The following is a 13,309-nucleotide window of genomic DNA, read 5'->3' on the forward strand; positions in this document are numbered from 1 at the left end:
CAGAAGCTTACCACAGGCCTGAAAATTCAATACACATCTTTGAACATTGTCGAAAAGATCACCATAGTTTTTCCCTAAACCCAGCATCTTCACCGAGTCTCAAACCCAGGATATTTTTTCTTGGTTATGGCCTTTGTTCCTATCTCTGCCAAAATAAACAAGTTTGATCTTGGTGTTATTCTTTTATTATGCATAATTTCTAAGCTACAGGAACTTTATTTGCTGTGACTCAGACCTAGGACAGATTTTTGTGGTTGTGGCCTTTGTTCCTGCACTCTGTTTGCTGTAATAAATATGTGTGATGGCCTTGATGACATTCTGTCATGCTTGGTTTCTGAGCTACAGAAAAGCATCTTCATTGAGGCTTGAACCCATGACAGTTGTTCAGGTTTGTGGCATTTGTTCCTGATAATCACCGTGCTCAAACAAACAGCTTTGATATTGACACTTTATCGTGCTTAATTTCCAAGGTACAAAAACTGCTGTCACCAGGACTCACAATCTGAATTATATTATTTTGCTTCTCTGAGATCTCTTCCCGGTCTCAAGGCGTATGCTTGCCAAGTTTGGTGTAAATTGATTTATATGTTCTCAAGCTATAAGCGAGCATACACACACAGGTACATCCCACAATTTAATGTTAGAAACGTGTTTGCTATTTATTTCTAAGGAGAGATGGACAGTGTGCCCGTAATTTTGTATGTGACATTTATAAAGGGTTTGATCAGTGGGAGTGGGAGATTTTAAAAAAGTAGTGTAATGAAGTAGTGTACAGTGGTGTCTAGGGATTGAAGATAAGTGGTGTAAATTGTGGGAAAGTATAGATTGCAGAAAATACAGAAAAAAGCATTGTATTTACCTGAACCATAACCCTTTATTCTTTGGGTGGCTTAATTGTGTTGCACAAAAAGAGAAATTGCCAGAACAAGAAATGGGTTAAAACTTTTATATTGGAAATTTATTTATATTGTTTTAACAAACGATGACTAAAAATATATGACATGTAAGATTTGAGGTTTTCACAGCGGTGAGTATGAAGATTTCTGTCTTCTGGTGTTGTTGCGCTGTGTAGTCTGGTCGATGTTAACCAACGTTTCAGGGGTCATACTGCCTGCATCATCAGGGCTATGACGGAGACAGGATGACCTCTGAAACGTTGGTAACCATCAACCAGACTACACAGCGCAACAACCCAGAAGACAGAAATCTTCAATATATAACATGTTTGAAACTTGTAAGAGTGCAGTGGACTATAAAGCATCATTATGCTATCAAAAACATAAGAATGCACAAGTTGAGATTGAGGTACCATATGAGATGTGGTTGTCGGCATAATTCATATGAATAGCATTATATATAAGTATAAAATTTTCTATATGGAAACCTTGCATTCTCCAGAAAGTTAAACAGTGGTATAGTGGTTGTAGACACTGAGTTGTCTGAAGGTGTTCTACAAAATATTACATAGAGATAAATTCCATATGAATGCTAAAGGTATGACATCAAAGTAAAGAGCCATTGAAAATTAAAATTTGGTTTTCAGTATATTGGAACATATAATTTGTTTTAATTATGTAGAATGTGATGAAGATGGGAAAGATCTGAATGTAAATTAATGTTCACACTGAAGTGCAGGTTTGATAAACCCAGTAACATCCCTTCAGTTCAATCTATGACTGCACAGTATTTTGTGCTATTGATTAGTTATCAGTAATAAATTGGGTCTGTAATAAATTTTTATGAACAAGGAAATAAATTGGAGTGCATGTATATTTCTGCATTTCTGTTTTAAAGATTTTTACTTCAGATAAACTTGTTAATTTGTAAACACAGTAAGCTTATCTGAAAAATCACTGTCAGAAAGGTCACTGTTTTTGGCAAAGTATGCGCTGTTTATCTACCATGTTTTATTACGTCTATGGTATAGTTTTTAGTTCTTTTTATGTTCTTCTTAACATTGGTGGAGCATGATGTCGTCATATGTTCCCAAGAAACTGTATTCAGTATATTGTGTAGGAAATTGGTTATGTCTTGTAGAACAAGAAAAAAACCCATTTCTTTCCCATTATGCTTGCAATATAATTTTTTAATGTGTGTTCTTTCCATGTCCACATGCTTCATGGCACACAATACTTAGGGTATTTTGATGAAAACAATCTCTTCCCACTAAAAGAGAAAAAGAAACAAATATTAGTATAATATGATATATAGTAGGAATTATAGCCCCTGAAATGTGTGCATATGTATTTAGCAATATATTTATTGTTGCTTAATTATGTTCTTTAAAAATTTATATTTCCTGAAAATTAACATTTTTATTATTTGTAAGCTTGTTCTTGGAAAATTGAGGAAGTGTCTTTAAGATTGAATTCCAATATATTTCCTTACAGACCCCATCAGAAATATGCAAGTAACTACCTTTTGAAGGAAAAATCTTGTTATTTTGTGATGGTAAAAAGTAAGGGTAAAGTTTTCCCAGGTGCTTAAATAAGTACTGTTATGCAGAGGTATGGAGAGTGGAGGTATAGCTCCATGCAGTCTTAACCACAACAGTAAGGAAGGTGATGGTTAACTTTACATCCCCTTTACTCTCAAAGAAAAGACAATGGTACTCAATAGATAGGAGGCTGATTGGGCTCTGAAATTGGTGCAGTGGCAAAGAGAAGAATCCTGCATTATAAGAAAACTTGAAGGGAAGACACCACTTGGAAGTCCTGAGTATATATGGGAGGATAATTTTGAAATGGAACTTAAATCAGGTTGACATTGTGAACAAGATGTATAATGAAAATTACTTGTGGGTTCTTGTGCTGAATAGTCTGGTAGAAGTTTACCATTTTTTCAGATGCAGAAAGAACCTGTGTGAAAAACATCAGCAAACTTCTACCAGATTACATGTCACAACAGCCCAGAAAACAGCCAAATATTCATAAGCTTCTAGGCCCCCCAGCATTGCTTCAGCCTAGGATGTAGACAAATAATTTTAGTAAATCATGGAATATCACTGTGCATGGAAACAGTAGAAGTCATTTTTGTCTGTAGCATCACCACTCATATTTTAAAATTACCTCATTGGTTTGTATAGCTGTTGGGTTAATAGTAGTGTAGTTAGTCATGTGTGGATGTGTGGATGTGTGGAATAGTTGTGACCAGTTGTTTTTACAAATGCGCCTCTCATACCAAATTCATCTGTATGGTATATTATGCATATTGATGTACTTGTCCAGTTAGTGATTGCAGACTGTTACAAGACTGTATGATGATCCATTGCAGAAGAGGGGTCATACTTATAAGTATGTGATGGTGGGTTGTGTAGTTGACTTACTAACAGGATTTGTAATGGATTTTGAAGTACTCTCAAAATATTACCGTGCATGTGCATGAAGGTTTGTTATCTGCTGTGGACATCACAGCAGATGAGTGACTATGGAGATGTTTAAGGCAATACAGAAAACACTGCTTTCAGATGGTAATGCAGAAATGTTCAACCACCTTTCTAATTCAGATGTTTATAGACCATACATCCAACTAAAGAAGGGGGGAAGCATCAGTCATGTTGCCAGGTGTCTGTGTTTTGCTGACTTGAGAAACTGTTTAAAGGAATAGCATACAAAGGGGTGTTAATGTTAGGTGGTAAAAGTTATGCCATTCACAGTGAAACAGCAATCAGAAGGTTGACTGAATATTAACAACAGCCGAAGTGTCAGGCAGTAATGACTGCTATTTATGCAACCCTTCTTCACTAGTCTGCATGGTAGCTCAAGTTCTCCCCAATGTGGTTCTTCTGCCAACAGGCACTGTCAAGAAACCAGCAACCTACTTCACACAAAAACCACACAGCAAATTGTAGCCAAAATAATGCCTATGTACTAAAGATTGGCAGCAGATAGTCTCTTGGAAAGGTGTCCTGTGTAGAGCACAGAATGTAAATGGTGTGGTTAATCATTTTTTTGGGCTTGCAGTATTAAAGCTTATCGAGTAAATGGCAAACCTCAGTTTTGGTGCTGAATGTGTTAAAGTATGTTTGGAGCTATTCTTCTGCTCTCCCATAATTTTCATGGTATGGTGCTAACCCTCTAAAGCCCATTGGTAACTATATGCATAATTTGCTTAATCTGTAATTCTGCCCATAGTATATTTATGAGTTTCATATGATTTCCAGAATAAACAGCAATTGTTTGCTTAAATACCATTAACTAGGCTGTGTGATGTTTGTTGTGGAGAAGTGTTGTGTTATCTGTGGAAGAAAGTGACTTCTGCTTCAGAGGGTTAACCCTTTGTGATCCTTTGTCGGACTGAGTCCGCCACATATTTTACGAATTCTATAATCTGAGGCTGGCAAACAGTGTCAGCATATTATTCAAGCCTTCTTTGCACTAATTTGCGGCCCATTAAAATGGTCTTCAGTTTTGGGAATGACCAAAAGTTGTATGGGGGTGAATGTTCCAATTTCATTATTGATATTTTTAAACGGTTTTATGTAATCTTGCTAATATTTCCAAGTAACTTTGTTGGTTCACTGTTTGATCTTGTTCAACAAAGAAAGTGAAAAGTGCTCTTATGTTAAGAAAGAGTATTGTCTTCGCTTGGTTTGTGGTATGTATGCCTTCGTTCAGCACTTTTATGTCACTCACACACTCTAGACTTTTTTGTAGCATCAGTGTCATAAGTCTCTGTTATCATCTGCAGAGTTTTGCTCACACTTTTGCCTAACCTTGCACAAAACTTGATGTTAATGCACTGCTTCAGCAAACTATCATTAATTTTTCTGCCAGGACAAAATACACACTTGTGTAATTCTGCTATTAGAGTATAATTTTTTGCTTTAGTAGTAGTGAGGATTTGTAATGTCAGTTACGTGAAAGGCTTCAAACTGTCTTTGAAGCAAAATGCAACTTTAAATATCTTGTGGCACTGTGATCTAACTCACTTCCTGGCACAGGTTTTGGGATAAGCGTTGGTGCGAGAGTAAGGTGCTAGCTAAAGTTGCCCTGGTCGCTGGTGTGGTGGCTGGGATGTATTAGCTAGCAACAAGTGTTCTCCTTTGTTGTGTGATGCTTGAATAAAATCGTCTTATTGAGTGTGTCATGTGAATAAAATGTAATGTTTGTTTTAGGCTCCCAGCAGTGGGCTTCAAGGGGGTTCCCCTAGTGTTGGCAGTTTGCAGTCTCAGGCCCATCAGCAACATACACTGCATCAGGCCCAGGCACACCAGAATTTGCGCCACAAAGTATGTTGTATTCATCTTTGAAGGAGATGATTGTCAGATGTTCAGTTTTATATTTGAATGGTTTCTTCCGTAGTTGGGATTAATTGTTTAGTTGGTGTGTTAGGTCTTTGTAAATTATTTTATTTTACAAATTGGCTGGAAAAATGCTTGTTTACTGTATTGTATTTTGGATCATTTCCATGTCAAACTTACTTTAAGGGCAAAACTTTCATTGATAGGACATATGGCACACATAGGGAATTGATGTTCAAAAGTGTCAGATAATCTCAAGGGAAGAGATTACTTCGAAACACCTCTGAATTGGAGGAGAATAGGCTATTAAATTTGGCCTTTTATAAGTAGGTTTTAAATGTGTGAATTGCATTCAGTAGGGTTCAGTGGCTGGCTTATTTGAACAGGAATGTCAACCTTCAGATTCCTTGAAAGCAAGGATTCTCATTACTGTTTTGTTTGTTTGTTTGTTTGTTTGTCATCAGTCTTTCGACTGGTTTGATGTGGTCCTCCATTTTTGCCTATCTTACGCTAATCTCTTCATTTCCACATATTTTTTGCAGCCCATATCCTCGAAAATCTGCGTCACATATTCCAATCTTTGTCTCCACCTACAGTTCTTCCCTTCAACTGTTCCTTCCATTACCAAATTAACCAATCCTGGGTGCCTGAGAATGTGTCCCACCATCCTATCTCTTCTTCTCGTAAGATTTTTCCATAGACTTCTTCCTTCGTCTACACTGTCTAAGACCAGCTCATTTCGGACTTTATCAGTCCACATTACTAGAAGCCTTTAAAACAAGATTCTGTAACATTGGCTTATAGGTGGCTACAGTATACTGGCATTGTGCCTCTGTTCTCTGGACAGTGGAAGATAGATGGAGCTCTCATTCAATACTCCCTCCCCTCCTCAGATCTTTGGCTGTCTTTGATTCACATACTAACAGCATTTCACAGGTTTGTTTGGTCTTCATGGGAAGTGATGCATATGAAAATTTACCTTCCTGTGTCCCTTAATTGCAACATGAGCATTTTTTAAATGTTAAGTTGTCCTTAAATTTCTCCTTGTTCTAATTCACTAAAATTCTTTGGTCTTGATTAAGATACAAACTCATTCTTATACCAATTGAAAGCTAATAAGGGGGGATTTGATTTAATGTGCTGCTCTTAATATTTCAGAGCATGTTTAAATTTTAACCTTGATTTATGCAGCTTTTCCCCCCAATGGTGGGATATGAAAGTGATGAATTTTTTTAAGTTGTCAGATGCTACACCGAATGATTGAGCACGATGAGTCGTGTTGTGACCTGTACAGACATGCATCAAGTTATAATTCACCTTTACAATTGAGTGGTGGTGGTGGTGGTTTTATCAAGAGCAAAGTAATTTTTGTTTTTGACATATTTAAAATGGTCACTTTCCACCAAAAAGTTCTCTCAAGTGAAGAATCTGAAGAAAGTCACTGCCAGTCATTTTGTGGGTTACAGCTTCAAAAGGGCTTTCAAAAAGTGGATCAAGAAACTGATGGGGTCACACTTTTGTTAATAGTGAGAAGGAATCATGTTGCATCACTGAGAAACTAGAAACCATGCTTCACAGGCTGTAAATAGCTACTCTTGCAGGTAACATTTAAAAAAAATGAAAAGCTAATATTGGTATTTTAATGAGTAAGCTTGCTGGTTTTGTATTTATGTCATTCCTATTAATGTTGTATTACCTCTGTAGCTTGCTGTAGTCTGTAAACCGTGTGACCAACAGTGTGTCTGTAACCTGTAGTTAATATCATTCTATACATGTCCCAACATGAAATTTTTCTGAAAATGTACTCAGAATCACAAAATGTTTTTGGAAAATGTAAACATGGCTGCACGGTTTTCGTCAATTAAGGTCAAAACTGAATGTCAGAAAAGTGTGCTCTGAAATATGTGTGGCATACCACTTGTAAGTCCCACACAAGAGCTTTCAGTTGGTGCAAGAGTGAGCTCTCTAACTTAATTAGGACTGGAGTTATAAACATCTTACAGTCACAATTCAGGAACAATTATTGAAAACTGACACTTTTAAATGCAGTAACCTTGAAACTGACACAGGAAGGAAAAAGTCATATTTATCTCTTATAATACTGTCAGCTTAATTGAAATCGAAGGTGGTCATTTATGTGTTGATTATTTACGGAATGATCGTTTTATTAAAGATAATACGTATTTATCTTAAGTAATTAGGTGTTCTTTATGCTCTACAATGCTTTGCATCAAAGCATTTTGGCATAAGTTTAATATCAAAATGGGGGTTGTTTGTTATCTTTCCTTTTCTGTGTGTTTTTGTTTTACGCAGTGATTCACAGGAATGCAGCACCCATGTATAACATCTGTACTAGGATTGGAAAGGCGTAGACTTCTCCAGTTTGGAAAAGAGACAGTTTTTATACAGCATACTGTTTAAATATTGTAGTGCTATCTCATAAAGGACAACTCATTTGTGGACACAATGAGTGAAGAACACCTTGTGGGCCCATCCATGTCTTGCTTTTTCCTAGGAGTTAGGCAACTTGTATAGTAGTGTTGCAGTTGGAACCTGTTATTATTGTTTTTTCTGTGCCATTCCTGTTGTTATCCCTTGGACACCGCATTGTGTATACCAGCTCATTTTAAATCATCCAGGCCTCAGAAAGGCCCAAACTGATCCCAAGTGGCTTCACCAGTCTTAGGGCTGGGTCACTTCTGGGGTCTCCATTTCCTATGGACATTCCCAGGTAATGCTTTCCATGGCTGGTCCCAAGCAGAATTTATTACTTAACCCCCAGGGCTTTGTCACTAAGTCACTTTTCCAGGATGCTTGCTTTATTGGGTCTCCTGGACATCTGTTCCTGGAGCTTTGCTTTCTATTCATTCTATCCTATGCATAGTCTAGAGCTTTGAAAATCTGTTCTCTGCCCTCACAGGGCATCAGTTGTGATGGCCTGGACCTCCACTGGTCCCCACAAACCTTTATCCTCCTCCAGACTCCCTCACTTTTGTGTTACGTCCTCAGTGGCATTTCCCCGCTTGGCCTTTGCTGTTTTAGACACCACTGGTCCTGTAGGATATCAGGATATATCATCCAAGCCTCAGGAGGATGTGGACCGCCCCTGAGGTATTTTTCCATCCATGGGGCAGGCCACTTTCGGTGACTGCTCCTTTGGGGCACCTCCTCATAATACCACCACTGTGTGCTCCAAACCAGGGTTATTTAACCCCTGGGGCTTTACTGCCCGAGCCCTTTCCCAAGATGCTTGCTTTGTTGGTGCCTGGCCCCTTGAAATGAATTGTTTTTCCAGGGGCTTTGCCCCATGGTTCACCTCTCCCTGGCCTTGGCCACCAGATATGGAAACCCCTGTGGTTCTACCATCCTGGTTGCAGCAGTAGTTTAGGAATGCCCTTAGGATGTTGTTGGAAAACAATGACCTTTACATTAGTGCAACTACATATGGGATGTAGCACAAACAGTGCCTTTGGAATGTCATTGTACTCCAAAGAGTACACCTTACCAGTCTTGTTATACATGTTTTATGTGGTTTCATGCCATGTACATTTACCAGTTTTGGTTGTTTAAACTTTTAAATTTAAATTGTTATAATGACAACAGGCCAAATGCTGCTTTGTACCCAAATAAACTGCTTTGTGGGTTAGTGTTAAGTGGTCATGTGGGCAACATTTATAAACCAGCAAAACTGTTTGTCCTCACCACCAAATAATGAATGTGTTGTGAACAGGTTGTTTTCTGCATCATTACATGGTGTTGTATTGTATTATATATAAATATAATAAGTAGCTGGATTGTGGCCTTAGATTCTGTTTGTTTTGTAACATTTTCTTCTCAGAACTGGACGGAATTGGAGCAAAGTAAAATTTTTAATTGATTCATTTGTATGTCGAAATACATAACTGAAGTGTTTTCAAGAATGTGTAGTTTTCCTGTACTAAGTTCTTATAGCAGTAAATATGTTGGTCTTCTGAGAAGTAACACTGTTTAGACAGGTAGATACCAATGTTTTGGGGAACATAATGCCTCTATCTTCAGGGCGTACTACCTACCTATAAATCCACATGATGTTATTACTCATAATACTGTGAACATGTAGTTTTCGTGTTTATCAGATGTAAAACTTGCACATTAGAAAGTACTACCAGCACTGCTCATGTTTCCCTTGTAATAAATTCTGTTTTAAAATGAAAGTATTATTCTAGGTACTTGGAGTTGGAACTGTGGCGGCAGCAGCAGCAGCAGCAGCAGCACCATCAGCATCTTCTATGTCTGTGTCAGCCACCTCTGCAGGGGCTGGGCAACAGCAGTTTCAGAGGTTGAAGGTGGAAGATGCACTGTCCTATTTGGATCAGGTGAAATACAAGTTTGGCAATCAGCCACAGGTGTACAATGACTTCCTGGACATTATGAAGGAATTCAAGAGTCAGAGGTGAGTTGCTTATACTCTTTTTCTGGTTTGTGCATTTACTTATGGAGAGCATGTTTTTACTGAAGAAGATTTTAGAAGTGGCATAATTGGAAAGTAGATTAAGGACTTGTATTGTACACTCTGTGCAGCAAAAATCATTTGTTTAAAATTTTCTAATTCCGAAGCCAGTAGTAATATAAGCATACAGCTGGCATGATAATTTCACCCATTTGTAGTTCCCTTGTTTTTCTGTATCTTCCATTAATTAGAACTAGTTGTGCCAGATACCTGTTATGCAAGGGCATCAGCATATTTGCCTAAATTGAAGAAAAATATAAATAAATTTTAATGGCTTTTTTGTGTCATGTGATGAGCTTCAGTGGCAAAATGAAGGTGAAGACTGTATTAAGTTTTGGTCTGTACTGCCTCATGAACTTACATACACAAATTATGAGATTTATGTAGGAGGTTCATTGATTTGGTTACATTATTATTTCTATCCATGTTTTTGTGTGTGTTTATGTATACACGTGAAGAAATGTTGGCTGATGTTAGTATATATAGCACCAGAGCTCATCATGTCAGAACTTTGATGTGCATTTGCTGTGTTGATGAAAGGTAAAATTTCCAAACTAACCAATCATGATCAGTCACTTATATTTTCGTGCAGCACGTGCTGATTTACTTGAATTTACTTGATAGCAAAATTAAAAGCCACAATATTAGTACATTTTGCAAACAACTTTAAAAAGGACATACAGACATACAGTTATAAAGAACTTGGTTGTATGATTTGTGTCCTTAATGACAGGTGGATAGATACAGACATACACATGCATACATAAACATTAAAATACAAATGAAAATATTTTTTTTATTTTTGTTGGCAGTATTGACACACCAGGAGTTATACAACGGGTGTCTAACTTATTCAAGGGTCACCCAGAGCTTATTGTTGGTTTCAACACTTTCCTGCCACCTGGCTACAAGATTGAGGTGCAAGCCAATGACCAGGTACCTTACTAGGCCTTTTATTTCATGTCTGCATGTATAAATGCCCGTTAGCAGGCCATACGAAAGAAAAGTAACTTACATGATGAAATGTGAGATAGCGGTTTAGAAGCATTTAACATGTCACTCATTCTCCCTCCACTGGTTCTTTTCACTTTTATTATACATATCCAAGAACAATCTGAGGATCAGGATTCTACCGCCATCTACTGGCACAACTATATGGCGCGTGGGAAAGTAAACAAAGATGCTCTTTGGTAAGATTTCTGTGTTACAGATACCATGACCAGCTAGACTTGGTAAAGAACAAGTTATTAAGACTTTCCATCACAAGATTATCAGTACATATCTTCCACCAGAGACTGCCACGTGTAAAATGATGTATTTTCACAATATGAAGAAGACTTTGTGCTTCACAGCAACACACACATGCTGCATGAGCTACTGCTGAAGGACATGTTCATTGACTAACTTCCCCAAAGAATGCTGATTTGCTGTTCACAATTGATGATGGGATGATTTCTTTTAAATACTTAAGGCTTATGTTTTTGAGAATTTCTGTCTTCAAAATTGACAATAGGATGCTAGTTATGAGACGTACCTTGTAGTACTTAATATAAAAAGTATTATTGGCAGGTACAAGGTTTGATGGGAAGGTGTGTGACAAATCATACTTTGGATTGGTCAGCTAATCATGTACGGATGTAGCTGGACACATAAGTAAATATCTTTAGTGTGATATAGCCAGAAACTTTGGTGAGTGTTAGGATAGCTCCTTATTTGAATGTCATTGATTAATCTTGTTTTTTGGTAGTATTCTAATTTACGTTTATACTAATTGAAAGTAGGGCTATGCATTCCAGGTATCGGTGTCTATGCCAAGCCCAACAGCTGCTACTACGACATTGGTGCATACGCCAGTCTCCATAACGCCACATCACTCAGTAATCCCCACCACCTTAGGCTCAGCAGTAGGTAACACAGGACTTGGAGGGGTTCCTGTATGTGGAACTGGAGGTGTGGGCTCCACACAGCAAGTTGGTAATGCTGTGGGCTCCATTCCTGGAGGTCCTACTTCCACAGCTCCTGGAAAACCAACTCTACCTTTGCACAGGTAAATACATACTCTTACCATCTGCAGGTTGTGGCTCTGGCACTGCACCTTTCCAGTGTGTGCTCAAAGATTTCTGCTACGGCAGTTTAATGTATTGAATTTACAGGATTTTTAATAATTGTGATTGTTGTATCAGAAACATAATGCCAGTGCCGTCACTTATGTTATGACCAGCTGGTCCTATTTGTCGTGCGAAGCTACGACGGTTGGAATACATTTATTTGTGGAAATTTTTCAACGAAAAACGATCGAAAGGAATTAGTAGTAGTACACCTAAGTGCATTGTGAAAACATGGTTAGTGTTATAGATTTTGTTTGCATTGATAAAGTTGATCTGGTATAGAACATTATTGCTTTCATCTAGATTCACATATTTTATTTTCTCTCTTGAACTGAAAAGTTTTTCTTATATATCCTTACACTTTTGTGCAGTGCAGATGATTGGCTAGTGTTACAAATTGTGATTACAGTAGGAAAAGTGTTCTAGTAGATAAAATTCTTCCCTTGATCTTTCCTTTTTCTGAATTCTCATCTTTATCTTGAACTGAAAAAATCTCCAAGCACATGTCTACTGAGATGTAATTCTGATTATGACAACAAAATGAAAGTTCTTAGGCATGCATATGATAGTTGAAGTAACGTGTCTCCTGAAATTAAACAACTCATAAAAGTTAATTAGGAAGACAATGGAATGAGTTGTGTGACTGTTCACCATTTTGAAGAGCAAAGACAAGTTATGGTTAGCTCTTCTATGACATGGAAGACTAATGTATTAAAATTGTGTTGTTTAGAATCAATGTGTAGTGTTGTATGTGTATTTAAGTGTTGGTTTGATGTAGTATATTCATGCTTTGCTTCTGTCAGGCAAGTTTGATGTTTATTGTTGCTTGTGTACATGTGCACAGAAAATTGTGGGCAGAGTATGGGTGTAACTTGTTGGAAAACAGTTAACTGTGGGTAGGAGTTCAAACCTTACAGCGAATAGTGTGCTTGTTGGTTGGTTTAGAGTGCAGGAGGTCATGTATGTATTAGAAAATCTTTAACTTCTTGGTTCAGGTAATGTGTTAAAGATGTTGAGATTAGTGAACTTCAGTACTGTCATGTCTGTAGTAACCACTTCAAAAAAGTCTATTGTCCTACCAGCATTAATGTTTTTAATTCTGCTGTTGTACTGTAATTGAATTAGAAATCAGGAGGGCTTCATAAGTGTCTGATTTTGCCATATTCAGATATTACGGATACCCATCAGAACAAGCATATTATAAATTCCATGCAAGAAGGTTGCATTGTATGTTGCTTGATATCTGAACTGCAAGTTGCAACCCTTGTTTTACTCTCTCCACTCCTTTTCTGAGCACTTCTATATAGCTTGCGGACTCATATTATTCAGTCCAGCAAGTGAGCCGTAGTGCAAGAGTATTGCTTCCTGCTCTCTTTCAACACACATGTTTAGTGCGGATGTGGATGAGATGCAGTGTGCTACAAAGTATATTTTGATGATTTCTTGTGGTGAATATGAAGTTCACTTATA

At 37.5% G+C, this 13,309-nt stretch overlaps 1 protein-coding gene across 7 annotated transcripts in view; it reads left to right on the forward strand.

Moving 5' to 3' along the window:
- Sin3A (SIN3 transcription regulator family member A) overlaps positions 1-13,309 on the forward strand; it is a 55,657-nt gene that overhangs the window by 10,942 nt on the left and 31,406 nt on the right. For 6 of the 7 annotated variants that reach the window (XM_087348119.1, XM_087348123.1, XM_022061000.2 and 3 more), the window contains 4 exons: positions 5,117-5,230; positions 9,448-9,674; positions 10,544-10,667; positions 11,513-11,778. In XM_087348119.1, the coding sequence (XP_087204245.1) occupies positions 5,117-5,230; positions 9,448-9,674; positions 10,544-10,667; positions 11,513-11,778 (731 nt within the window). The remainder of the gene's footprint in view (positions 1-5,116; positions 5,231-9,447; positions 9,675-10,543; positions 10,668-11,512; positions 11,779-13,309) is intronic. The other variant, XM_087348121.1, reaches the window with a different exon arrangement.

This window comes from Zootermopsis nevadensis, unplaced genomic scaffold (assembly GCF_977971745.1).
Source record: "Zootermopsis nevadensis isolate Lab colony 2312 unplaced genomic scaffold, Znev_1.0 Znev_ptg000012l, whole genome shotgun sequence".
Taxonomy (NCBI): domain Eukaryota; kingdom Metazoa; phylum Arthropoda; class Insecta; order Blattodea; family Termopsidae; genus Zootermopsis; species Zootermopsis nevadensis.